This window comes from Lotus japonicus, chromosome 5 (assembly GCF_012489685.1).
Source record: "Lotus japonicus ecotype B-129 chromosome 5, LjGifu_v1.2".
Classification (NCBI taxonomy): domain Eukaryota; kingdom Viridiplantae; phylum Streptophyta; class Magnoliopsida; order Fabales; family Fabaceae; genus Lotus; species Lotus japonicus.
In genome coordinates, this window is record NC_080045.1 from 13,365,505 (window position 1) to 13,392,990 (window position 27,486).

The 27,486-nt window shown below is 38.6% G+C and overlaps 5 protein-coding genes, 1 long non-coding RNA gene and 1 pseudogene across 6 annotated transcripts; 4 read left to right on the top strand and 3 right to left on the bottom strand.

Annotated features, from left to right (window-relative positions):
• Positions 1-1,259: 1,259 nt before the first annotated feature.
• Positions 1,260-2,780, bottom strand: LOC130720188 (transcription initiation factor TFIID subunit 8-like). Its single transcript, XM_057570810.1, has one exon. It carries the CDS (start codon positions 2,615-2,617, stop codon positions 1,550-1,552), a length of 1,068 nt encoding a protein of 355 aa, XP_057426793.1. The 5' UTR covers positions 2,618-2,780; the 3' UTR covers positions 1,260-1,549.
• A 2,953-nt stretch (positions 2,781-5,733) lies between these two features.
• Positions 5,734-7,885, top strand: LOC130721553 (uncharacterized). Its single transcript, XM_057572353.1, has 3 exons — positions 5,734-5,946; positions 7,493-7,571; positions 7,662-7,885. The coding sequence occupies exons 1-3, from the start codon at positions 5,795-5,797 to the stop codon at positions 7,728-7,730; spliced, it is 300 nt and encodes a 99-aa protein (XP_057428336.1). The 5' UTR covers positions 5,734-5,794; the 3' UTR covers positions 7,731-7,885.
• Positions 7,886-11,819: 3,934 nt separating this feature from the next.
• On the bottom strand, positions 11,820-15,780 carry LOC130719095 (uncharacterized). Its single transcript, XM_057569739.1, has 4 exons — positions 15,687-15,780; positions 13,568-13,661; positions 12,355-13,131; positions 11,820-12,277 (listed from the first exon to the last, which is right to left on the bottom strand). The coding sequence occupies exons 3-4, from the start codon at positions 13,115-13,117 to the stop codon at positions 11,820-11,822; spliced, it is 1,221 nt and encodes a 406-aa protein (XP_057425722.1). The 5' UTR covers positions 13,118-13,131; positions 13,568-13,661; positions 15,687-15,780.
• On the bottom strand, positions 13,927-18,198 carry LOC130719096 (uncharacterized). The gene is made up of 5 exons (XM_057569740.1): positions 17,881-18,198; positions 17,666-17,747; positions 15,963-16,002; positions 14,802-15,147; positions 13,927-14,720 (listed from the first exon to the last, which is right to left on the bottom strand). Exons 1-5 carry the CDS (start codon positions 18,196-18,198, stop codon positions 14,055-14,057), a joined length of 1,452 nt encoding a protein of 483 aa, XP_057425723.1. The 3' UTR covers positions 13,927-14,054.
• Positions 18,199-19,004: 806 nt separating this feature from the next.
• Positions 19,005-19,728, top strand: LOC130719097 (uncharacterized; annotated as a pseudogene).
• Positions 19,729-22,564: 2,836 nt separating this feature from the next.
• On the top strand, positions 22,565-23,261 carry LOC130717026 (rop guanine nucleotide exchange factor 12-like). The gene is made up of 3 exons (XM_057567112.1): positions 22,565-22,791; positions 22,941-23,094; positions 23,186-23,261. The coding sequence occupies exons 1-3, from the start codon at positions 22,725-22,727 to the stop codon at positions 23,190-23,192; spliced, it is 228 nt and encodes a 75-aa protein (XP_057423095.1). The 5' UTR covers positions 22,565-22,724; the 3' UTR covers positions 23,193-23,261.
• A 113-nt stretch (positions 23,262-23,374) lies between these two features.
• Positions 23,375-25,943, top strand: LOC130716839 (uncharacterized). The gene is made up of 5 exons (XR_009012210.1): positions 23,375-23,568; positions 23,668-23,765; positions 24,519-24,631; positions 25,376-25,443; positions 25,771-25,943. It is a non-coding gene; the product is annotated as an uncharacterized LOC130716839 (long non-coding RNA).
• Positions 25,944-27,486: the final 1,543 nt, after the last annotated feature.

The window sequence follows — 27,486 nt, forward strand, 5'->3', positions numbered from 1 at the left end:
TGGAGGCAAAAGGTACCAATGACCAAATATTATTTGGCTGCATGCTATTCAGGGGGTCAATCAGGGCTGTACAATAGTTGGTTCCAAGTGATTAAGTAATAGAGCAGGGCACAGCTGTGGTCTGAATATGCTAGCTCTGGCACGAGTTTGCATGGGGCAAATATTGCTGGAAGAAGGTACTGAAGCAGGTAGACATACCACGAGGCTAGTATGGGAGGAAAGATGCAAAAGGTCGTGGAGAGGAGAGAGGCATAAGAAGGAGAAGGGTTAGATGGAGGCCAGACAAAGAGTAACCGAGGAATATGCACTCTTTGGAGCCAAGAGAGAGTTTGTTAGGAATGTAAGATCAAATAAATGGATAGCAAGCGTACCCAAGAGACCTTACGGGACTTGTAGTCAGGTATTTGATTCAAAAGACAGAGTATGATGACATAGAGTTGAAGATGGAAGTTGGCATCCTATTAGTAAAGATAAACAGCTGAAGTAAACGCATGGTTCCAAAACTTAAGTGGTAAATTAGCACGAGCTAGGACTAGGAGTGAGACCTATTTCAACTAGGTGTCCATGCTTCCACTCTATAGAACCATTTAGGGGGTGTGTATACAGGCAAGTGAGCTTGTGAATAACACTAGTGAGATATTAGGTCAGAGGTTCAAATTCACTACATCCATCAAATTGGGCAGACTAGATTTTAGTATTGAATTGTATTTCCACCATTAACTGAAACTGGGTAAAACACTAGGAATGACTTGAGTTTAAGGGGATATATATCCATGGCTAAGCATTCATCTATCTAACTGTCTAGGCCAACGATGATAAACACATTCTGCTTGGAGGTCGGGACTATGATTGGTTAGAAGACAAACATTGATAAATTACTTATTCACCAATCATTCCAGAAAGACACAATATTTACTCTTGCCAGTGGTTTTATATTTTGAAATACAATGGCCATAATGTTGTTATTACTTAGTAGATGGGTTAGTTATGGGAAAAGGCATCAAGATCTATCTTGTCATATGAATAGGGAGAAATGTGCAATGGATACAAAACAGTATTTCTTAGAAAAGATAGAAGTGAGAATGAATAAAAATCACATTTGAATGAATTGCCACTAAAATAAGCTGCAGAATGCTTTTCCCCCACTAATAAACTTCCCATGTCCTAATATGCACTTCAATTCTAACCTGACTATGCAAATTTCTTGTAAGTCAACATAAGCAATGGTAGAACTAGAATAACAAGAAGATTGTGGCACATGCACACAAAATTGAGTACGCCGATTCAGTTGAATTCAGTAAGTAAAATACAACATGGGATGTGGAGAAGAGCTTTACATTGAAAAATCTGTAAGTAAATTAGAGCTAAACTGACAAGAAAGGAAACCAATCTAACTGATCTAAACAAAACTTAAAAACTCAAGAGTGATTCTACAGGTAAGTCGCAGAATCCTCACCAGAAGATCAGCATGCCCTTAACTAGTGAGTATTGAGTAACCCCTCAGCCCTGCGGATAATGCCAACTCTCTCCAATGTAAACACTAATGAATCTACAACAGAGTCAGTTCTTGTGGGTTTTCTATAGACTGTCTGAGAATATACTCAGCCCTCCTCTTCTTATCATCCCTCTCATCTTCTCTGCCACCCAACGACGCCGCTCGCGAAGCAGCATCCTTCTTCTGAAGTCTAGCATCCAAAGATTCCCCAATGAGCTTCTTCCCAGTTCTGAACTTAAAATGCACAGTCGGCCTCGCAGCAGGAACCACCATTCTCCCCTCAACCCCATCATCATCACACAAACTACTACTCCCTAGAACCTCAATCGCAGGAGCAAAAGCCTCCAACACAGAAACACGGCTCCCATCCGAAACCGCCGGAATCTTAACCGGAGAAACATCTTTATCAGCCCTTCCAGGATCCATAGCAACACCAGTAGGTGTAGCATTAGTAGCAGCAGCAGTGTTAGTAGTTGTGGTGGTTTCTGCCGAACCATTACACAACAACAACCGCTTCTGCAAGCTCAACAACGACCTCTCCGCCTTCCGGCGCTGCCGCGCCTGTTCAATCTTATCCTCACGAGGATCAGAAACCCTCTCATCCCACACCGGCGTGTGAATGTAAGTATGAGGATCCGGCAAAGCTGGCAACCAAGCAGGTATATGCTTTCCCGGCGGCGTCTCACCCATCTGGTCAAAACTCGGGATGCTCCTCCGCTCCCGAATCACCGGAAACTGAGGAATCGGCTGAGCAAACGGAACCTCATCCACCGCTTCCACATAATTCACGATCTCCTTCAATCCGGCGCCACCGGAAAACCCTCGCGGCGCTTCCAGGTCCTCAAACCCTCGAATCAAATCAAAGACGGAGCAATGCGATCTGCCGGAGAGGTTTGCGTAGAGCTCCGCGATCTTCCCCAGGTCAACGAGGTACCGGATTGCGACGTCGGCTAAGGAATCCAGAGCTGAGGTTCTCACGGCGTGAAACCCTTGGGATTCACATAGCTGCGATACTGCGACCTTCGCCGCGGCGCGGCCGAAGTCGTCGGCGGCAGCTCTTTCTCCTCCGTCGCCTCCATGGCTCATGTTTGAACCCGGAATTAGGGTTTTGTGGAGTGGCATTGTTTGTTCACCGCCATGGATTTCTCAGTTGTTTGGTAAAACCCTAGATCGCAACTCAGAGAGTGGAAGGAAAGCAATTGAATAGGGAAATTTGAATGAAAGGGGAGAAGGAAGGAAGAAGATTAACGAGATGGGTTCAGCATTCAAGCGAGAGAGGGGGAGTGTTATTTATAAAAGAGTTGTGAACTGGTTTTTGGTTTTGGGTCATTCAGCAATTCAGCAACAAGAACAGGCACCTCTTTGCAATTTCAATTTCAATTTCTCTTTTTACCTACAGGACAAGCACTTTTGGAGTGGAACTAGATTCACTCAATTATTTATAATACATCATTTATTTTAGTGCATATTTAGAAATTATTATACAATTAATTTTTGTGAGTTGCTCTAGTACCCATTAAAAATCACATGATTTGAAACTTCTCAGTTTATTATTTAGAATGTAAATGAAAAAAAACATGATAAATTAAGGTCTAACGAATGAAATCCCTCCACTTTTAGACGAGTCCCAGAGAATTGAGGTTAAATTAAGGCTGCAATGACTTGGTACAAATCCCTGGCGCCTAGATCCATTAGCATAATTTTTTCACATAGTTCAACCACCATTAGATCAACAATAGTGACATGTTGAGGATGGGTACGATTGTACCATATATGAGTATGTCACTCTCCATGATGGAATCAAGAACTTGGTGAGGATGGTGTGGCTAGGTCAATGTGTGTCAAAGGAGAAGAACACGAGGGCAGACAGAACTAGAACTTCCGGCGCCGCTGATCACCAAGCCTATATGGAAGAGCACATAGAGGTCGTCAAAAATCTTGAATACCTGGTGGTCAAGGTCAAAGGTAATGAAATAAAGATAGGGAGAAGCCACAACCATAAGGTCAAGAAGGGAAACAAAATTTGAATCACATGGATTGAGGAGGACCAGTTGATCGCGCATGGAGTGGTAGCCCCCATGGTAATTGAAGGACTCACAAGTAGTGCAACCTCGGTTAGTACTTGCAAGAAGAACCTAAAGGAAGTTATGCAAATTTCTTCCAGCCAGACATTTCAATTGAGTATGAGGATTCTTTTGGCTTGTATATCAAACTCAACAATAAAGACTCGACTAGAGATGATTCCCACGCGAGGTGGGGGCGGGGGAGTGCCTCCCCACTCCCCATCCCTGTGGCAGGGTGAGTTTTCACCCCATCCCTAATCTCCACCTCCCCACAGGTCCCCATGACGATCACTAATACATCATTAAAAATAAAATAAAAAATACATAAATTTCTACTTGGACCACATATGTTTAAATATAGAAACCACATATTTCTTTACCTCAATCAGCATCTTTATCTGCATTAAATATATGTTGTTCAAACTGAAATTTTGAAGTACCTAATCGACTACGTTTATGATCCTTTATTATGAAGGGTATTATTGAATTTTTACCTATGTACACGGGGCAAGAATCCTGCAGGGTGGGAAGGGTGATCCACACCCCCAAATATGTCTCTAGGGGATTTTCGTCCCCACCCCCATCCCCACGGGGAAAAATTCCCCAAGACCGGGTCCCCAAATTGGGAAATCCCCGCAGGGATCCCCATATGCAGGTGAAAATTGTCATCCCTAGACTCGATCACATCAAGTGCAGTCACTATCACCCCGTAGTCATTGAGAAACAAATTGCTAACATTGCGTCTGCAGAGTGTCTATCAACTAAGGCAGTTCCACTAATATCATATTCCACCCATGCTTGAAGAGGATGAGACTCACCAACAATGATTTAATTCCTTTTGAGAGAGACTTGATAGGATTTGGTGGAGTACGTATCACCCTCTAGGGTATTACGAGGCTAGGTATACTCTCGAGGATCGACATAACTTGAAGACTATCAATTCCAAAGTTTTGATAGCTAATTATCCTACCACTTACAATGTGATCCTTAGTCGACTCTCAATGAATATGTTTGATACCTACATCTCAACGAAGAGGATCGTGCTTAAACTCCCAATCGACAATGGTGAAATCATCTCCACCTAAGGGGATTAAGAAGTAGCTTAGAGCTGCTAGAACATGAGTATGAGACTCACCTTGGAATGAAAAATCCGAAGAAAAGAAAAAACACTGAGGACAGTTGGCATCGAGTGCAACCTCATTGATTTGTACCCTCACATGGGTCCGAATATAGACCAAGGTAACCTCTTGCTCCTCGAGCCAAAAGAGAGCTTGGATAATGTGCAATTAGGGGCCACCACTTACAATTCCTTAAGAGAAACATAAACTTGTCCGCCTGGACCATAGTTGACATGCATGCGATTAATGAGGATTTCTCCTGCCATAATTTATCCATCAAGCATAAGGCCAAGAAAAGAAAAGTGGGCTCAGAATGAAGAAAGGCCATTTGGGTGTGAAGGAACTTCTGAAGTCTGGATTGATCTGAGAAGTCGGCTACACCACTTGGCTATCTAACATGGTCATGTTGAAGAAATTTAGTTGAAGTGGCACATGTGCGTCAACTTTACAGATCCTAATAAAGCATGCTCGAAGTACCATTTTCCTCTATCTAACATACATAACCTAGTAGAAAAGCTTAGGATATTGCCTCCTATCCTTTATGGATGCATACTTTGATTTTAATGATATCCTTCTATTATAAGACAAACAAGACAAGTTTGCTTTCATATGTAATATCTCCTAAGGTTCACGATGTTCCAATGGTGCGTAAATTCTTTAAGTTGAAAGAGTTTTCAGCTTGTTTGGTCCTTTAATGATATCGGTGATGACGCACTAAGAAGTGAAAGCTTTCCTCGTCAATTCTTCTAAGGGCTGATCTCTTCTTTTTGCAGGACCAAGTCTCAAGGTTGGAAGCTATTAGGAATCACGATCATATGCTATTTAATATATCTATAAATAGAAAGTGTAAATTTGTTTTTTAATTTGTGTTTTGTTTAATATATCTTAATTAAGTTAAATTACAATTTAAAAACGAAAATTGATATGATAGTCACACATGATTAGGTTGAGATGAATGACACATTGGATAGTAAATATTTAATTTAATTCACTCAAAAACGACGTCGTTCCTTTGCTTTGTCAGATTAGGCGTGGTTTACACTTTACATAGGGGGTGAGGACTGAGAAGTGGATAAGAGGAAAGTAGCGTAGAGAAAGCAGAGGGAAGAAGAAGAAGAATGGAGAAGTATTTCGGGAATGCTTATCGTGGTGACCCAGGCGTACCCCATGCCGATCCCGAACGATTCGTGACCATTTGGATCGGTGCCGCTGCATTCTCTGTTCTCACCTATATCAATCCCTACATGTGGCAGCTCTCTAATCAGTACAAGTATAAATTCACTACTCTCTAATTTAAACTTCCTTTGATCGTTGCAGTTTAGATTTTTGTGATTGAATCATCTTATGCATTTTCACTACATTGCATGTATTTTTGTAATCTGGATTTTGTTGCTCTGCTTTTAGGTTTTAGGTTTTTCTCTTCAGCCATGGTTATGGAATGAATGAATTTTTAAAATTTGAAATTATTTAATCCCTTTTTTCATCCTTAGGTAATTGGTACTTAGGTTTATGCATAGGTGGAACAAACTATACCAAACTCAAGCGAATCCGCGTTTTCAACCTATGGACAATTTGATACCATTGTAGTGTATTATGTAACATAAGCTAATTATCATAAGCTGCTCATATTAGCTTATGAATAAGCCCTTATACCTACCTATAAGCTGTTTTGGGCTTATTTGAATACAACAACAGCCTTAAACCACTAATTGAGCTTATTTCAATCAGATTCAAAATTAGCTTATGAATAAGGGCTTATCCCAGAAGTGCTTATTGCCATGCGCGCTTAATCAAACTGTTATGGTTTTAGTCCTCTCTGTGTGTATATGACCGCCTTGAGGCGGGGGATTCTTGGATAGATTTATTGATTTCCCTGTGGACATTCTTATTGCATTAAAATATGCTTTTGTTTGAAAGTTTGTTCAATTGTTGTGGTGGAGAGAAAATGCTTTTGTTTGAAAGTTTGTATTTTGATATGTTAGCTTGGTCTGGATTGAGAAATGAGAAATGCTGCTTTCATAGAGTGCATTTGAGAATTGGTTTAGCTTTCTCCAAGTTGGAATTTAGCCCCAGAAAATTGTCTGATTGAGGGAATGTGTGTGTGTGTGATTACTCCTAGAGCAAATCCTTGATACTTCGTTTGATGATAGTTTTGTAGAATAGGAATTCAACAAATCCAACTATTGAAGATTGTGTATGAATATGAATATGATGATTAGTGATTAAGAAAATCGAATTCAAGAGAAATTAGATATTTATAAGCATGCATATTACACGTATCAAATAGTTTTTAAAATTACATAATACTTAATTTACTATTCAAAGGGAGCTTTCATATCAACGATTGGATCAATGAAATTCAGTATTTATGAAAAAGCTATTTAGTATAGTATGTTTAGCCAGACTTATTATCGAGCAAGTGGGTCCCTGACCTCTTTTTCATATATAAGCCATATGCAAAAATAATGATTATTCTGTCATATACAGCCAAGGTTCATGCTGCATAGTCACTTTATGATGTGAGTATTACTTATGCCTAGTAATTTGAAATGATTTGATCTTAAGGCCTGGGCTTATCTTTTGCATTGATTTGAAGCAACGACTTGTCATGGAGTTTCATTGTACCTTAGTTCATTCAGTCATGTACTAGTGTCTTGTCTTTCTTCTTGGTTTGTTTTCCATCTATCCTGCTTCTGACATTTGAGCTGATTTGATAATCCATTACCATTTCTCTCTTCATTAATTTTGCTTTGTCAAACTTTCTTTTGCATCAACTCATGTTTATATCTCATATTCTAAGATTCTTTAATGCGCAGTTGGCATGATAAAGCAATGTTATTTGAGCAATATCACTGGAAGAAGGCAATGAAGAAGAATGAACCATATGAGTTCCAGGTATGCTACTTTACTTCCCTCTACCTCATTTTTCTTGGAATATTAAGCTGAACAGAGCTAATACCTTCGTATAACTTTGTGCTGTTGCAGTGGAACAAGAGGTGGGACAAGGACCACCGAGATTCGTACTACTTCAACTGGCCCGCTTACTTCCCCTAGGTCCTTTCTATTTTTGTTTCTTGCCGACATTGTCTTATCTTAAACTTTGGTTGCAAACCTGGAGAAAATTGATACCCCTCCCCCCTCATGCACTATCAAATTTGACATTTTGAATGTGACTTAAAAAGCAACTACAAGCATGTGTTTCTTGGGCCTGCGATTTTTTTTGGATTGCTGCAATTTGCTTTGTTAAAATACAATTTTTTTCTAAATAGATTAGAATTAGAAATCGTTAGAGAAAAGTAGTGACTGAAAGAGTTAGGTATGTTTGTTACTTGTAAGGAAGTAGAAGGTTGAAATGCTATTAACACCTAGGAGCTAGTCTTTCAGTCTTATGTCATCACCTCACCTATAACCATAACCATAATCATAATCATAACCATAACCATAACCATCTGGTCTTGTAAGGGTTGCTCATTATTGAATCTGTTCGCAAGGAATTGTGAATAACGGTTGCTACATGTGGATGGATCTGTGACCTTAGTGTATGTTTAGTTTCACGTTGCTCATCCATATAAACACTTCTAATCTTATCTCATGGTTTTTCATCATCAGACCATGTTCGGGTTAACTTCTTAGAAGCACTTATGGCTGACAGAATATTGTTGAAGCCAAACCAAAAAGATCATGTTTTTGAATTAAACATGAAAGTTTTTTTTTTTGGTAGTTTATTAACATGAAAGTGCTTAAGCTATTCTCAGTGAACATTATTATTTTTTCCTATAAAAAATCACATCCAGATTAAACTTATCAAACATAAATCATGTGACTTTCAACTAACTTTTACTATAATTAATTTCAAAAAAAAACTTTTACTATAATTAATTTAGTTAGGATCAATTCTATCCAAAAAAAAAATGATTGGCGCTAAGTTAAACACAGTTAAACAGGGCGGCGTCTTCAGTGAGACTTTTATCAAGTGGCTCATGGTGGTTCACTAAAAATTGACAAATTTGTTTCGGTAATCATGAATGAAAGTGCTAAGGTAGTGTTTGATGAACATGACGTAATGGAATGAAACGTGACAATAATGTTTTGTGTATTGTATTTGGTAACTCCAGATTATTAGAAAAGAACCATAAATTTAATTTGATATATATAAATAGTTGTTGATGTCCTCTCTCTACGATTTCTTTGCCTTTCTCATCCAATCGACCAGATCTATGATTCCTTGGGTGCCGCACCGCCTCCCTGCGCAGCAACAACCCCCTCTGTTTCCTTCCTTTTTCGATTGCTCCGCTATTCTCCTTTTCTTCTATCCTGACTTCGAGATCCGACAACCATTGCTTTTGTGGCTGCAAGGACTTCCGTTCTGATCCACTCACGAAAAAATTGAATTAATATTAGATTTTACAAATTATAAATTTACTATTTATTTAATTTTATTGAATAAATAAATCATTATATTATTTTTTGTTGTTGGAAAAACCAAACAAATATATTAATAATGGAAGGTACCAGCCAAAGTACAACAGATAGACAAAAGCCTTACAAATCGAAAAGGAAAAGATAACAGGAAACAAGAAACAATAACAAGTACCAGAAACATTGCCAAAACGATAAAAACTACACAAAACAAGCCAACCTCCCACAGTCCCACCCCTCATCGAATCATGACAACGGTGGGTAGATAATGTTTAACTCGTCCACTAACCCGCTTTCAACTTGCTCGTCTGTGCCTTCAAAGTGTAATCCTAGTAATTTCCCTACAGCCCATGCCTTCTTTGCCCTCGTTGGATATCCTTCTGGTCGAAGGACTGAGAGAGATGCCCCCTCAAGTGTCGTAGGTGTCTCTCTACGAAGTGGCGAACTTGATGAGAGATGTGGACCCGCTGAGGTAGAAGAGGAATTAGGAAGAATTTTTCGAGGTCTTCCTCTTCCTCGCTTCGGATTGCGAATTTGGTTTGGTAAAGATACTGTTTTTGTCCTGAACTCAACATCAATGTCAAGATCCACAGATGAAAAAACCGATGGTGAAAAGGTTGTAACCGGGAAGTCCACCCCATGAGCCTGCCTGCATTTTTGTCCAAGCCCTTTAACAACCTTGGCCCAATTTGGCCTATCATAGGGAAAAAGGCCTTAATGGCCAAAGTAAACAAATCACTCCCCTGTCCATTATTTGGTAAAACCCCAGATAAGATGCTCAACATTGACTTCCAGAGGTTTGCATCACCACTAGCCACACGTGAAAAAGTTGATATTCTGGGAATTGGAATAATGATCTCTAAAGGCCCCACCTTAACCAGAAAGTCACTGCCACATGTCACGGAAAACGACAGGTGTGGTCTAGCCTCCTGACCACCTAACCCTTCTGATGAAAAATTCAAAATCTTCCTCGAAATGTCGAAACAAAAGCCTGGACTTGCTAAAGTTGTGTGGATCACTACCAGTTTAGAGCCCTCTTCATCAACCGGAGACCGTACGCTGCCGTTGCCTCCGTGTTTTCCATCAGCAACGTCGACAACATCCTCCCTGGACTGGGCGAGACCCCAGGGTCCCTCGCCCAGGGGACTCAGCCTTAGGCGCGGAACATGCCTGGACCTTGGGCCGCTCTCCCCAAGGCCCAACCGGCCCATTTAGACAGAATAAAGGCACGAAGGCCCAACCCCAAATCTATAAATAGGGGACGATCACCAATTGTAAGGGACTCTTAGCTCATTTAACAATAACAATATTGAAATTCAGTTATATTTTCTCTCCCTAAACAGTTATGAGCTCATCTCTCTAAAATCTCCGATCACATTCCACACTAGAGGTGAGCACGGGTCGGGTGCGGTCGGTTTCGGGTCTAAAAAGTCCAAACCGCCGAAAACCGACTAGGCAATATATTGGCCCAATTCCGACCGAATCTTCATTCGGATAGAACGGGTGACGGGTAGAACGGGTGACGGGTTGAACGGGTGGGTTTGAACGGGTTGGACCAGTGTTGGGCTGTATTTTTTTTTCACCCAAGAACAACATAGAGGGATAGAAGGAAGAAGCGGCCATCCATGAAGCACATCATCAAAAGAAAGGAAAACAAATGGAGTTTTCAGGCCAAAAAATGAAATTAAAAGTAGATAAGAACGTAATTCATATATTTCATGAGCTCACAAATAGGAAACAAATGGCTGGTGACTAATAAAAATCTATCATATTAAACTTCTTGAAACTTCACATTCTAGCACTTAAAGTTACATTTTAAACAAAAGAAAAAGAACTATGAATACAATGGCATAAGCAAGAGTAAGTGAGACAATGCTGACCCACCGGCCACCGACTTCAGTCATGCTTCTTCTTGAGTTATCAACAATTTACTTCCACTTATCCACTTATAACATTAATAGTAGCGTAAATAAAAGGATGGAGGTTCTTCAAGCAATACATCAACTGTGGGTGCCGCGACGGGAGGATAACGACCAAACAATATTCTTCGACAGTGGAAGATGACGGAGCTGGAAGGAAAGAAAGAGTCTTTGCAAGGAATTGAAGCAGAGATAGAGAGAAAAGAGTCTTTGAGATGGAAAGAGAATGTCAGAAGGCTAACGTTTTGAGTCTTTGAGATTGAGAGAGTGGGAGACAGCTGGCTCTATGCATGTCACATTGTCAATATCATGAGTAGTGTAGCTGCATAAAGCAGGCATAGGGTGGCTCTCACGTGATTTTATTTAGTGCTTCGGGCTGGTACGGGTTTCGACGGAAATTTTTACCAGACCCGCACCCGCCCGGTTTCACCAGTATCTACCTCGCACAAATCACCCGAAAACCCGTGAACCCATTAAGTGCCTGTTTGGGATTCCGTTGGAAACGTGGTGTTTGAATTAACGTGATTTCAGGCAACGTGATTTTAGTATAAATGTGTTTGATAAACGTGATTTATGTTTGGATGATTTGTAACAAACGTGATTGTGAAAAAATGAATATTGTTTGGATGAATGAATCAAACTCACGTTTAGAATTAAATAAAAAAAAAGACATTATTATCCTAATTTTCCAAACATTATAACTGTGGGTATAAATTAATAACAAAGGTGGAAAAATCATCACATCATAGGGCAGATGGTGCTTGGATAATAAATAGATTACATGTTCAAAGTACAAATACACAAACTAGTGATTTTGCATGCTCTCTACAATTTGATCTCTAATTGAATTCCGAACAAAATCCATTTCTGTCGAAGAGGCAACAGTTATGGATGGATTCTCACCAACTTGATTGTCATTGTCATTTTCAAGGATATCTTCATCTTCAAAGCGCATGAAATCAGAATCAGTAGTTGATTTCCTTCGAATAAAGTTATGAATAGCCATCGTCGCAATAACTATTTGCACTTGTGTCTCAAATTTAAAACTAGGCATGCAACGTAACATTGCAAATCTATTTTTCCATACCCCAAAAGTCCTTTCTATTGTGCATCGTAAACTCGAATGATAATAATTGAACACTTCATTGTTGCTTGCAAATCCAGTTGAGCGTCTAAAATCTGGAAGGTGGTAGCGTTCAGATCTATATGGACCAATATAGCCAACTGGTGTTGGATAGCCAACATCAACCAAATAATATTTTCCTATTAAAAAAATATGGTCATGTATATTGTGATTTTAATGCATACATATAGATAAAATATAGTAACAAGAATCATACCTGGAGGTGGATGTGAGAAATTCATTGAGGCTGTTGTGAGAGCATTTTCAAATACACGAGCATCATGTGCAGTGCCTTCCCACCCCGGTAATGCAAAAATAAAACACATGTCCCAATCACATACAGCCATTATATTTTGTGTGGGATATCCTTTTCTTCCAATATATCTGGGTTGTTCACTAGAACTAACCACACATGGGATATGAGTACCATCAATGGCTCCTATAGCATTTTCAAAAAAGGGCCAATATCGTCGGTCATTTTGAATTTTTTCATTAACATTACGAAACCTTCGATCTTGTGGCTTAATGTATTCAAATGACAACTTAAGACAAGCAACTAATACTCTGTGGAAATGCCTACTTACAGTCTCACCAGAATGTTGGAACCTTTCCTGCATCATCCTGTTTCCCTCTCCATGACCAAGCAAGTTCAAGAACATTCCAACCATTTCTTCTATCCCCATTCCTTTAGTTGCTTGTAAACCATGTCCAACCAATTCATTGCAGAATTGATAAAATACATGTTTTTCCATTCGAAACATCTCATAACAACGGATGGGATGCCCATGTAAAATTTCTTGCACCCACGCATGCCCTGTTTGATCACCGTCCCTTCGTGGCTCTTTGCATAGATATTTTACTGTGTATTGACCAATTAAAGCACTGACCTCTTCATTCTCCCTTATATCATCTTCTAAAATAGAAAGTAACATAGATTCCTCAGACTGATCTTCCAAAGATTCTTCATTCCAATCATCCATTGATCTTGTCAAACCTATCAATATAAGAAACAATTTATGATTAAAAACTCAAGTACTACATTTACTATATGATAAAATGATACGTTGGAATGAGATGCTTCTTGGACAATATTGGTACTAAGATCAGTTACTATTCTTATTTCTAGAGCACGAAATGTATCCTGGGGAAAGGGTGTATAATCAACTCAAATCTATGTGTGCATATTTACGTTGCAGGCTCATTGGCCCTTCCCCAAAGACCAAAAAATAAGAAATATCAGCAACCAAGACATTAATTGGCATATGTGCTTTATTTGAGCAACCAAAATAATGGAAGTGAGTGCTCATTGAAACTATAATGCAAACAGTTTTGACAGTAACATGTCAGTTTCCTAAGCCCAAACACTCAATAACAAGCATATCAGTGGGATATCTAACGAGCAAATTTGAAAACATTAAGCCAATTGAAACCTGGATAAAATTCAATAATTTTCCTTTGACCTTTCCAAAGTTTAGGCTTGACAGAAGGGAAGCCTTAGCTCAAAGCACACTCAAAGCAACTTTCCTGCATACCACATAAGAACCACATAAATTCACTCATCAGTCCAAACCTTGCATAAACACCAATAATGGATGTCCAAGTCACAAGATCTTTGTTAATCATCCTTTTCAGATTTTTATTGCATCCATATTAGTAATACCAAAAGCATATAATAAGTATAGCACAGCACAGCATAACACTACTTCTGCAAATAATCACTTGCATTGTATAAAACATCACTAAAGAATTGCATGCATAAAGAAAAATATCTTTCATTCATTTTCTTCTTCAAATACAAGACAAAACAACATTTAAGTTTTCAAAGCTCTAAATTCATAACAAACAAACCATTAAGGTTATACTACATTCATATGCTTAATTTTGTAGAAGCAGTACTAGTACATAACACAATACACATCACCCACGACTAGGAAATGGGTTATAAGCTGCATACTTAAGCCAATCCAACAAGTTTTTATCATATCCTTTCAAGGATGCAAACATAATCCTTGCATCCTTTATCATCATGAGTTGACAACATCTAGAATGCAATTCAGGATCACTTGTAATAGCCTCCATTTGTTGAATCTCAGCCATAACTTCACCAATAGATGAACCGGGAGCTACAAGTGTGTTTATAGCAGTGGTGCGTGACTCAGATGCATCCGCTATCTTAGTTATTGCATCAGCTATTTGTTTTGAGGCAGGCTCTTTTGTCTTTTTCTTGTTCTGATTTTTTGCACTAGTCTCAACCCTTTTCCACTTCCCAGTGCTAGTTTCACTATTATTTCCTTGGGAAGTACTTAAATTTATATTTTGGAATTCATTGCTTACTCCAACACTTGGTACAGCGCTACCATAAATAAGTTCTTCACTATCTCCGGATCCTTCCTCTCTATCTTCTTCATCACTCTCTAAGCATGGACGATAAACATCATCATTTTGGCTTAGGCCATTAGGTAATATCCCAGAAGTAGGTGCCCACGCAGACTTTCCCGTAGCCACCACATCCTTAAACATAATAGTTAGTTCTTCACCAAAAGAAAGTCCTTTCTCTCGATATTTTCCATATAGTGGATTTTCCTGCAAGTTTTCAACTAATTAACACCATATATTATGTGAAAGGAATGAAAATTTTACAACTTTGCATTAAAAAATTCATACCAATTGCTTTTTCTCCCACCATTCATCTGGAGCATCTACGGTATTCTTTGCCTTATCCCATCCCAAACCTGTTTCCTTTTCAAATAACTTGTACCATGCTTGCCACTCCCTTCTAAAATTATCCCATTTGTTTTTTAACTTGGGCTTATCATAATTTCTTCCAGTTGATGCATTAAATTTGGTTAAAATAGATATCCACCCTTTCTTTGTAAAGCTGGATCCTAAACGTTCCCCTTTATGATGTTCAGCCAAACATAATTTGACATACAACTTAGTTGCTTGAAAATCCCATGTAGCCTTTGAGTTATCCATAATGTATTTCTCTCTTTTGTTGTTACCCATTGTTCTATCACAAAAAGATATCAAACATGATAAAAGTGCATATAACAGTATTATACTATTATTGGTCATAGCAAATTACTATAATTCAGCATCTCATTACTATAATATCATAACAGAAATTGAAACCATTAGCTGAAGACTCATAACAGTAGCAAAGAGGTGCTAAAGATCATGCAAAATTCTATAGAACACTTAGCAATTATTAGCAAGAAAAAGAACAACACATTTCTATTACAAGCAAGAGAAAAAATACCAAGTTACTAACGTCACAAACATACAAACTTTAGCATAAATAGGGACCTAAAATCTAGTCAATATGCAGTTTTTCTAATGTCAGTAGATTGAGCATGGGATTTCAGATCAGCATGTCAAAAAGAAAATATTGAATAGAAAATTACACAGTTTTTTAGATCAAGCCTCAGTTTTGATTTTGGAACATTAAAAGAGACCAAGACCCAGTTTTTCACCTTACACACATGAATATTGAATAGCACAGTCATTTAAGCAAGAATAAACAATAGCAAGAGTAGAATAATTACAAACCTAATAGCTTGCAAGATTGAACCAAGAAGATGGATTACAAAGAGAACCCTCTTCAAACACTCTTCAAGTCCTCAACCATCCACTGTGATAGGGTGAACCAATGCACTTCAATATATAAATAGAGAGACCAAAGGAATAAACAAACTAAGAAATAAATGGATTTATCACTTGCCTTTAATTCTCTATCAGATGCATATAAGATGAGTTGGTGAGTGAGGTAAGGATTAGAAAGCCAAAATTCAATTCAAGGTCTGAACCAATGTTTGATGCACCTACTTGCATTTACTTGCCTTTAAGAGAGTTGGTAATTCCATATCTGAAATTCCATGCTCAAGGAGTAATAAGCAGAACAAGTAATAAATGAAGGGAAGTAAATTTAAAACGTGAACAGATTATAAGAAGCATTATATATAAACAATTGTGGTTTCTATTATTCTATAATTTTTAAAGAAAGTGTGCAAAATGAAAAGAACTCTCTGGTTGAAAAAAGAAAAAAAGAACTCTTTGGACCTCAAATTATAAATTCAATTTTCCCTATACCAGAGGAGCTTTTAGACTCAACTAACCGACTATACCAGAGGCTTCTTGCTACTGCAGGGATTGAATTCTGAAGAAGTTTTACCTGCCTTTGATCAACTTTGGAGAAGCTTTGCTCCCTCAAATGTCCTGACCTTTGGAGAGGCTTTGCTCCCTTAATTGTGATTTTGCAGCAAAAGTGTGGAACCAGTGCTACAAGTGGTTGAATGTGTCTTCAGCTCTGCCTTTGGATTGCCAAGCTCACTTCCTCCAACATGGCAGCGAATTTGGGACAGATTTGCAACGAAGGGGGTTCAAAACAATCTGGGTTGCGGTTCTCTGGTCCCTTTGGCTAGAAAGGAATAAAGTTATCTTTAGAGGAGGCGAGAAGAATGCTGAGAGAGTGTGGGAGTTGGCTCAACTTACCTGGAACTGGCTCAGAGCTAGACGCAGCAATTTCAGGGTATCACTCTATGAAAACCCATTTTATTGCCTCAGAACGTGCGATTTCCAGATCCAGATCGAGATCGAGCATGGAGGCAAGTTCCAGAGACCGGGATTGAGCACGAATGCGATTTCCAAACCAGGATCGAGCACGACATGGGCAAACTGAACAAAGTCAGGGAAGGTACCATGGGAAAAAAATCAAATTTATGCCTTCCTTTCAACGGTCGAACGCTCCAACGCCTAACGCTCCAACGCCCAACGCTCCAAATTATCGATTCCAGTAGAACACCGTTTTGGTGAATTTTAGCGTTTTTGCGTTGCTGCAAACGCTCATCCAAACGGGGACGGAAAGTTTCGGAATGACGTTTCGGTGAACGCAACGCGCGTTTGATGCTAAAAACGCTATCCCAAATAGGCCCTAAAACCCGCCCGTTTGACAAAAAAATGATCTCGGGTTGATCGGGTACGGGTCGGAAGCGGGTTTGTGCTCACCCCTATTCCACACACTCTTGGCACTATGCCTTGATTCTATGTTTTTGGCGAGAACACTCCCTAATTGGTTGACCTTCCGAGCTTTAGGAGTTGGCTACGACTGTGGTGTTGGAAGGCCAACAACCTCCTTGATGTGAACCAGTAAAAAGGGAGAGTGAGGCCACACCAGAGGAAGAGTCCTCCGGATTCCACCCACCCTTGAAAGGTGTTACTGATTCCAAAGGAGCTTTTAACTTGTGTTGCACTAAACATGGGGAAGCCTCAGTAAAATCCTCTCCTATATGCAAATCTTCTCATTCATGTGTGGTTTCATCTTCTATCAAACAATTAGAAAAGCGAATTACAGGGAAGCCAATTTCTGGAAACAGAGCAACATCTGGAATCCTTGGCCCCGAAACACAAAACCTTGAAGTACCTAAAATTATCCTTTCCTCATCGAAAGAGCAAAACACCTCACGCCGCTCATCCATCTTGCCCGACAAAACGTCACGCCATGATTTAGAAAGATAGCACGAATCACCAACCTTTCGCAGCCAGCCTTGAGAAACAGGGGCCTCCACCTTCTTCAATGGCGTCGAAGTTTGGGATCTCGCCTGCTTGACCTATCTGGAACATCCTTAGGAAATTTAGCAAAAGAAACAGACAGGGAACACCCTCCCAATTTCATCTCATGAAGAAATTTAATTTTTTTAAAAGCATGATCCCTGGACACAAATCGAGCGAAACTGAAGCGAGAAACCCTCCCTTGCTTCTTCATTCTCTGGACGAAAACACTCGCTAGCTTCCCGTGTTTCACAAATAGGTCTTTAACTTGATAATACCCTACCGATTCTGCAATTCCATCAATGAAAAGAGTGGTACAACTCTGAGAAACAACATCCAACCATGAGAAACGGCGTTTTCGACGACCTCCTCCATCGTCTGCATTGTCACCTTGATCCTGACCATCACCTTCATTGTCCGTGTCGCCGTCCTCCAAATCTCCTTCACTGACGGCGCCATTCAGTGAGGCTGCTAGGGAAAGGGAAACCCTAGCAGAGAAAGTTGGCACTCGCATGTGATTTGTTATGTTACATTGTAATTTTTTTTACAATTATAAATCATTATATTATCAAAATAAATTTAACAAAAAAAATTTAAAACTTAAAACTACTATTAAGATTTTAAATAATCACAATTTATTATTGTCTAAAGTTACGCGAGTCTGCCCCTAAATGATAGCTCATTTGGTAAGAGCAAGAAGACATGTGAATTAGGTGGGGTGGGTCCGAGGATCAATCCCTATAGAGTACAATTTTTCTTTCCAATGTATAAAAAAAAGTTATGCGAGTCATTTTGAAATTGCATAATTGACATATAAGATGCTATATTGTATTGGAATAGAAACATTAAACATATTGAAAAATGGTTAGATTAAACACCATATAATATTTAAAAGACTTAATTCCAGTTTGGGTCCCTGATGTTTCACAAATGTGCGGTCTGCATCCCTTGTGTTTAAAATGTGCGGTCAAACTCCCTCATGTTTCTAAAACGATCGATTGAAGCCCTTCCGTCCATCTCTGTCAGTTGACCAAACGGAAAATATAGGCTACTAATTGGTGACGGAAATAATCCGTCACAAAACCCCTTAGCCTCACACATTTCAGAATCATTACGTTCTTCTCCTTCAAAGTTCAAACACGCTGCAACCAGCCACACAAGGGAATAAAAACATAGTCTATTTGTGTCCAAATTAAGACTTTGGTTTCAAAATTTCAGACATGATTCAAAATAGACTATGTTTCTTCTTATATACAAACTTTCATTAGCTATCAAGTTCTTATATACAAACTCACATTAGCTTTCTGAAAATTTCATTCCTTGAATGCATCTTCTCGAGCATTACTCATGCAGAAGTTGGATCGCAGTGGCACCACACCAAGGTTTATCCCTTGGCCCTTGCCATTTTTGCTTTTCATATTTTGAGATCATCAATATGACAGTATATAATCTCTCATCTTGTGCTTTTATCGGCAGCATGGTTGGTTTCCTTGGTGATTCTGTTGTCAACAACACAAGCTTTAACCTGCCAGAAGCAGGGAATATACCTGTATTGCCAATTGGAGGTCTCCAAATTCCCACAGCTGGCAATTCCTTCAGTAGATACTATTGGTGTTCCAAGTGAATGCTTAATGTTAAAGAATATGTTTGACCCCAAAGCTGAGGTAGCTAAATTGAACCTATACTTGGAATTTCTTTCTACCACACTTCTGTTTTTGTCTAATGATATTACTTGCTCGATGTGCTGCAGACGAAACCGGATTTTGATTTGGATATGAAAGAAGATGTTGAAGCAGAATGCTCTAAATTTGGGAAGTTAAAGCACATATATGTTGATAAGTAAGTAAACTAGTATCTTATGTTTCTTCTTTGACTTCTCTAAGACTATAAGATTGTGCAATTTTCATTTGATTATTGTTTCTTTGACAGGAAAAGTGCTGGTTTTGTCTACTTAAGATTTGAAGCTACTCAAGCAGCAATAGGTGCCCAAAGGGCCTTGCATGGAAGATGGTTTGCAGGGAAGATGATCACTGCAAGCTTCTGAAACCAGAGACCCAGATCTGGTCTTTGGAATTTTGAAACCAGACTCTTAGGTTGTGTTTGGATGAGAGATTGTAGAAATTTAAGGGATTTTGAATGCTATGGAATTCAATTCAATTGAATTCCCTTGAATTTCAAATTTTATTGTTTGGATAAAATGGTGAAATTCCCCTCAATTGTAAAATTCTTTGTTTGGGTAATATAATTGAATTTCCTTCATTTAAATTTTTTATCTTAATATAATCGGCCGAAAACCCGAAAGTCGGCCGAAAACCCTAAAAATCATCTCAACTCTAAAAAATCGACCGAAACCTTAAAAGTCGACACAAAACCCTAAAAATCGGCCCAAAACCCAAAAATCAGCCCGACTCTAAAAAATCGGACGAAAACTCAAAATTCGATACAAAACCCTAAAAAGTGACCCAAAACCCTAAAATGGCAAGAAAACCCTAAAAATAGGCCGAAAATGTGAAAGTCGGCTCGAAACTCAAAAATCGGCCCATAACCCTAAAAATCGACCCGACTCTCAAATATCGGCCGAAAACCCTAAAAATTTGCCCGTCACTAAAAAATTGACCGAAAACCCAAAATCGGCCCATAACCCTAAAAAGCGACCCGACTCTCAAAAGTCGGCCGAAAACCCAAAAAATTGGCCCGACTCTAAAAAATCGGCCGAAAACTCAAAAGTCGGCACAAAACCCTAAAAATCGGCATGACACTCAAAAATTGACCGAAAAACCTAAAACCCGACCTTTCGGGTTTTGGGCCGATTTTGAGTTTTCAGCCGAATTTCGAGTTTTCGGCTGATTTTCGAGTTTTCGGCTGATTTTAGGGTTTTGAGTCGATTTTTGAGTTTGGGGTCGACTTTCACATTTTCGGCCGATTTTTAGGGTTTTGGGCTGACTTTCGAGTTTTCGGCCGATTTTTTAGAGTAGGGCCGATTTTTTAGAGTCGGACTGATTTTTAGGGTTTTGAGCCGATTTTTGAGTTTTCGGCCGATTTTTGAGTTTTGGGTCGATTTTTGAGTTCCAGGCCAACTTTCACGTTTTCGGCCGATTCTTAGGGTTATCGGCCAATTTTTAGGGTTATGGGCCGATTTTGGGTTTTCTGTCAATTTTTGAGTGTCGGGTCGATTTTTAGGGTTTTGTGTTGATTTTTGAGTTTTCGGCCGATTCTTAAGGTTATCAGCAATTTTTTAGGGTTTTGTGCTGACTTTCGAGTTTTCGGCCGATTTTTGAGAGTCGGACCGATTTTTAGGGTTTTGGACCAACTTTCAGTTTTTCGGCCGAATTTTTAAGCATCGGGCCAATTTTTAGGGGTTTGGACCGATTTTTGAGTTTTTGGCCGAGATTAATTTTTTTGACTAAACTTAGATAGGGTTAAGGGAGAGATGAAGAATTTGAAATTCCTCCTATTTTGAGGTGATTTCAATTACCCTAATTTCTATTGAGTAAAATACCTCATTTAATTACTAGTAATTTGAGAATTCCTCACATTAAATATCCAAACACGGTATTTTAATTGAAGGGATTTGAAATACCCTCTAAAATTACATTCCCCTCAAATATTCCCCCATCCAAACACAATCTTAGGGAAGATGATCACTGCAAGCTTTTGAACCCCCATCGCTCCAAACCCTCCAAAAACCAACCCAGATCCCAGAAACCTGTTTGTTCATCGTTCAGAATCAAAAACCTTGTTCACCCAGAAACCTGTAAAGAAGCACAACTGCAATGTAAATCACCACCAACATCCAGGCATCACACATTCAAAAAAATTGTATTTCCAGAAACCCAAATCGAGAGATGCGGGAAGTAGATGCGAGTGAAGCTTAGGAAACTCAGCCCCCTCCCCTCTCCTTCCAGAAATCAAACACAAACCAAGAAAATTAATTTTACCCACCGATCCTTCACATCATTCCTCCACATCCTCGCCCTAGCCTTCGTCTTCCTCCTCTCATACCCACTCGAACGGATCTGGGACTCAATTATTCTCCACCATCACTACTACAGAAATGACATTTTACCACGCCTCAATTGCCACGGTTATAGGCGGAACCGTGGCAAAAGCTCAATTGCCACGGTTATAAGCGGAACCGTGGTAATAGGGTATAATATTTTATTATTTTTTTTAGGGACCGTGACAATAGAAATTTTCTCCAATTTTTTTGAGAAGAAAACCCTAAAGCTTTGCAAACCCTCTCCCTCCCACGCTCTATCCCACTCTCCACACTCCATCAACCTGCCGACGAAGCTTCAATCTGTTCCCGTCCCTCTCTCGTTTCCCTGTCCTTCCCTCCCACTCTTCATCGACCTGTCCCTCTCTCCCACCAGCGAATTTAGTGCGGATAATTCTGAGACAGAGCGAGCCGCAGAGGAAGCTTCGTGGAGAAAAGAGGAGGCTGCAACTGCGGCTGAGCGAGCGACAGTTGAACGATGTTGACGGAGAGGCGAGAGAAGGACGTAACAGAAATCTATTTTTGATTTTAAGCTCCGATCTGTTCTGTTCACGCCATTCACCTAGGGTTGCAGTCCCTCTCGACGCTTGGGCCTTCTCTTCCATCGAAGTCACACCACACCTTGCAACTTCGTCACCCACTCCGACAAAGTCTTCGTTCTCCGTCCAAGTCGCTGTTCTCTATCAGTCGTTCTCCATCACTAGGGTTCTCTGTCACGCTCTCTCTGCCGTGTCGTTACCGTCCTTCATTGATTGTTGAGTCATTTTAGGTATCCATTTTCTTGCTCTATCTCTATATCTAACGCTTAGATGTTTTGTTTCTTTATATGTTTATCAACAGTTCTGTTATTTTGTTTTTCTTAGCCTGCACCACTTACCTCACTGTTAATGTTGGAAATACTGAACCGTAAGATTGCATAGAGAAGTATGAGTTCTGGGTTTAGTCTTTAATTGGTGTTTGCAGTTCGTGTCTATAAATATAACTAAGCTTCAGCAATTCAGAAATGGAATAGATGACGGAGAGAATTGCTATTGGGGGAGGATATGTCTGGTGGAGGAAAGGGTGTTTCATCAGCTCTGGCACTGTCAAATGCATTCCCAAACCTTGCTGGTATGTTGACTTTTTACTTTCTTTATATGCTGCTTGAATCATGATGGATAAACATTATGATGTTACTTCCATTTTCATGAGCTCTTGATAGAAGAAATGTTTCAAATAGCTCTTGTCAGTTTCTCATTGTTTTCTTGCTGAGAATGCAGCTGCTGTTTTTGGTGAACAAAAGCGCCTAGAGTCGATGCTGCCCGAGAGGAGAGCCAGATGGAGAAAGGAAATTGATTGGCTTCTATTAGTGACAAATTATGTTGTTGAGATGGTCCTACTAAACAAAAATCAAAAGATGGATCCAGCATGGAGGTAACCCTCCTCACTCACTCTATTTTTCCTATGTTCCTTATTGTCCCTATGATAGTTGTTATATGATTGATCCTCATCTTTGAATGAATAGATTATGACAACGCGACAACGAACAGATCTCCATATGAATATCCCTGCCTTAAGAAACCTTGACAACATGCTTATTGTAAGATCATTAACCAAAATGATCATTATTTTTCTATAGATAAGTCTCAATAGGTTGTTAGCTCTTAAAAAAACTTGCTGATGATGAGCAGGACTGTCCAGATAACTTCAAAGACCAGAATGAGTTCTACTATGTATCACAAGATGCAGATGATGCAGATAAAGATAGTTCAAAGAGAAAAAATGATGACAAGTGGTCCTACACCTAAGGTTCCTGCAGAGGGTTCATCTGATGTGGTGATGGCCATAAATGCACAGACCCTATCGGAGATGGAGATCCCTGAAAGCTATATTGAATCCCTACCCAAGGTAAGTAAAAAAGAACTAGTATCTACATATAAGTTTTCTTGATTAACATTTTCATATCTTTTCACATTATAAATTTTGGTCTTTTTACTTCTTTTACAGAATGGTGCGTTAATTATGACCAGAAAGACAAGAGCCAAAAAAGTTTTTCTTCAATGACTTGTAGAGGAGTGATTCATATGTGATTTGATTACAGAATGGTGCGTTAATTATGACCAGATAGACAAGAACCAAAAAAGTGTTTCTTTAATGACTTGTAATCGGAAAACTTTCAAGGAGTTTTCTGAATTCTGAAGTGTTTGAGTTTCACATGATCATGTTTAATCTGTCCTTAAATCCTAAGAAATCAAAGAGAAAGATAGCAGATAGGTCTTGATTAGGACAATTATTCTACTGAGTCTGTCTAATATGCTGGCAATGCATGCTATTTACCCATGGAAAAGCTGATCTAGCTTAATGAAGATTTAAAGAACAGACGTATGTTGTACTAACACGAGCTGAAGTTTGTTTTTCTCTTTCAGACAATATCCCAGGTTTTCTAAAGTTCATTTGACTGAGGGAGCACACGCACACACTTCTGCAATATAGTATAAATAGGGGTAGGTGGGTATATTTAATGAACTTTAGAGATCATTTTATCAGGTGGTGATATAGGCTGCTGAACTTAGGTTTGGTTTGTTTTGATTATGCTTAAATGTCATTTTGGATAGGTTTTGATAATATGCATGTTATTTGTTTTTAAGAGCATGTACATGTTTTCGTTTTCTTGATAGTGAAAGTATGCTGGTAACTCATTAAAACTAAGATATGACCAACAAAATCAGAACTGATATCACAGTTTGATCTGTTGTTTCAAATTTGTGATGATATTTATAAAAATAAGGTGATTCATACCCTTTTCGTGATCTAATTTCGGATTTGAATTTCAAAGGCATGATGTGTGTAAGTTGCAGGTAAATGTTTATATACAGCAGAGCTGTGTGTTGCCAAGCAGTGTTTAGTTTCTTCAAACTCCATATTTGTCTTCTGTTGTTCTAGCACCTGCCTTCTTCAAACTCTCATGAAGGTGCTTCCTTTTCTTTCCTAATCAAATATTCTTATTTATTTAGAATGCTAAATGTGATTTGTTCTAATTTTTGGTTTAATGATTGAATGATTTACATGATTATTATTGTGGGTAAAGCCCTACAATGGAAAGAGTTAGGAAAATAAGACATGATATGGTTATAGTCATAGATACATGTACTGTTATTTCCTTTATAGTGCTTCACAACTTCATATGAGTTGATGTAGATGTGCATCTTGTAATGGAAAAAGTTTTCTAGTACTTCTTTTCATTTGCCTATTGTTTTTTGAACTTCTTTTTGCTAGTGGAGAGTGCATCTTGGCCCCAAGGTCTAGAATCTCAAATAAATCATGGTTTTCTTAAACTCGAATTGACCCGATTTGCCATGTCATCATATTCATATATTTATCTTATTTGAGTGCATCTTGTTTGCTGAATTTATAGGTAAACACCATAGAAAAAGAAAGATCTTTGATGATCATTAGGTTTAAAATGTTTGTCAAATATGTGGCTTACTTGATTCTTAATTGATTTTAAAAATCAAAGTTGTATTTTCCTCTGGAGCATTTTGGTGAAGGTTGATGCATGTAGCTGCCCGACCTAGTGGGAAAAGGCTAGATTTGTAATAATAATGATTTTGTTAATGGCTGAATAAATTATATAGTTAAGAGGGAACTAATAGAGATAGTGGTTGAGTAAAATGACTTGCAAATATTTGAAATTTTAGCTGTCTTACTTTTTCAGGCTAGGCTATGGAAGGACTACAAATTTTTAATGGTCTGGAGTGTGAGATAGCTTGCAGTTCTTCGAAGGTATTGAATATCAATTGTTACTTCTACATATTTTGTCAATATATGTCTTTATTCACTTTAACTGAGTAATTCTTCTTGTTAAGAGGCAAAGTTATCAGTTAGATGTAGATTATTTAGAGTGTATGAGTTTGACCTCTAGCAGGGCATCCCATTTTAGTATCACAATCTCTTTCTCATATCTCTATGTCCTTTACTTTTTTTTTCCATCTTTGTAGTTATTTTGCACATCTTGCTGATTATGCATTTGATTAAAGTAATTATGTTGGATTGTGTTTTTGAACTGCCAGTCCTTACATTTTCTTAACGACACCTTTTGCATGTTGTTAGGTGTCATATGTTTTAGATACCGACAATGTCTTATATCGAACGAGAAGTAAAAGAAAGGTAGCAAAGTCTTCGAATATTAGTCCAAGCAGAGCTCCACGGTTCCATGTCACATAATAATATGTAAATAGACGTAATTAGTGAGGTAGATGACATATTTTCAATTCATTTTTGTCACTAGTGTATTATTTTTCATTTCCTTTAGCTGCTACATTGTTGAGGTTACTTTTAATGAAATTTGGTGGCTGCAATTATTCTCAGTTACTTTTTATGAAAGTTGGTGGCTGCAATTAGTCTAAGTTACTTTTTATGAAATTGTGGCTGCAATTATTGATGCAATTGGGTAGTTGACTACGTGGTCTCTATTGCAACGGTTATGTAACCGTGGCAATATGTGGCCTCTATTGCCACCACATATTGCCACGGTTAAGTACGTAACCGTGGCAATAGAGACCATCTATTACCACGGTTATGTGCGTAACCGTGGCAATATGTGGCCTCTATTGCCACGGTTACCAACTACGACCCGTGGTTACAGGCGAAGCAATTGCCACGGGTCACCCTTGAACCGTGGCAATTGCTCAATTGCCACGCAAGCTATCGCCACGGTTAAACCGTGGCGAAAGGGCGTGCAGAACTGTGGCAAAAGGCATTTTCTGTAGTAGTGCATCGACTTCGCTGTTGATGTTGCTGCTGTTATTGGGGTTAATGTAGTGGGTTTGGGTTCTTCCCTCTCACCCAAAATGGTTTTATTAGAGGGATTGGTGAGAGAGGGGACAGAGGTGGTGCGTCCAGTTAAGAAAGGAAGAAGAGGAGAAAAAGGAACAAAATCTGGTCTGGGAAGCTTTAATTAATTGTTCTGCATTACCAGTACCTGCTAGAAAGGAAGAAGAGGAGAAAAAGGAACAAAATTTGGCAGAGCTTGATGATGATGGAGTTGTTTGTTTTTCTCCTGTGTCTCTGTTGATTCTGAAATGTGTGAGGAAGAAGAAAAAGGTATTTGCTGAAGGATTTTGTGACGGATTATTTCCGTCACCAATTAGTAGCCTATATTTTATGTATTAAATAAGTGACAAGTCAGCATTTCCGTTTGGTCAACTAACGGAGATGGACGGAAGGGCTCCAATCGACCGTTTTAGAAACATTAGGGAGTTTGACCGCACATTTTAAATACAAGGGATGCAGACCTCACATTTGTAAAACATCAGGGGCCTAAACTGGAATTAAGCCTATTTAAAATTATATTTTTTCTAAAATATTTCAATACAATTGCCGTTGATTTTATTATTTATTATAATTAAAAATTATTCTTAAACCAAAATTTTTTTTGGTACATCGGAAACATAAATTGCACCCGCCAGGAATCGATCCCTGGACATCCCCTACCCAACCCATATGTCCCCAGCTCCTACAACTTGAGCTATCCTATGGGTATACAATAAGAATAAATGTTAAATAATTAAATAAAATTTATTCTTATAAAATATTATCAATAAATTTGTTCAACGCATGAGCCTTATATATAGTATATAGTATACAAACCTTTTCTCTCTTATAAATAATTTATAATTTGACCCAAAGCTAATATTTTATAATTAGTAAATATTTTATGAATTTTTATACATTCAATTTTAAATCCAAGTAAAGTATTAAAATAATAAAATACATATTAAAATTAATTTGGATCAAAAATGACTTTTTATGGTAAAAGTAAACCTT

Bases quoted from the DNA above. Each gene is read 5' to 3' on its own strand.
- LOC130720188 (XM_057570810.1), bottom strand. From the start codon at position 2,617: ATGCCACTCCACAAAACCCTAATTCCGGGTTCAAACATGAGCCATGGA.
- LOC130721553 (XM_057572353.1), top strand. From the start codon at position 5,795: ATGGAGAAGTATTTCGGGAATGCTTATCGTGGTGACCCAGGCGTACCC. The intron at 5,947-7,492 runs GTATAAATTCAC...TTTAATGCGCAG, and splicing joins CAGCTCTCTAATCAGTACAA to TTGGCATGATAAAGCAATGT. The intron at 7,572-7,661 runs GTATGCTACTTT...GTGCTGTTGCAG, and splicing joins ATGAACCATATGAGTTCCAG to TGGAACAAGAGGTGGGACAA.
- LOC130719095 (XM_057569739.1), bottom strand. From the start codon at position 13,117: ATGGATGATTGGAATGAAGAATCTTTGGAAGATCAGTCTGAGGAATCT. The intron at 12,278-12,354 runs GTATGATTCTTG...TTTTTTTAATAG, and splicing joins TTTCTCACATCCACCTCCAG to GAAAATATTATTTGGTTGAT.
- LOC130719096 (XM_057569740.1), bottom strand. From the start codon at position 18,198: ATGCGAGTGCCAACTTTCTCTGCTAGGGTTTCCCTTTCCCTAGCAGCC. The intron at 17,748-17,880 runs GTTTCTCGCTTC...AGGATGTTCCAG, and splicing joins GAATGAAGAAGCAAGGGAGG to ATAGGTCAAGCAGGCGAGAT. The intron at 15,148-15,962 runs GTAGGTGCATCA...TTTTTGTGATAG, and splicing joins TTAAAGGCAAGTAAATGCAA to AACAATGGGTAACAACAAAA.
- LOC130717026 (XM_057567112.1), top strand. From the start codon at position 22,725: ATGTCTGGTGGAGGAAAGGGTGTTTCATCAGCTCTGGCACTGTCAAAT. The intron at 22,792-22,940 runs GTATGTTGACTT...CTGAGAATGCAG, and splicing joins TGCATTCCCAAACCTTGCTG to CTGCTGTTTTTGGTGAACAA.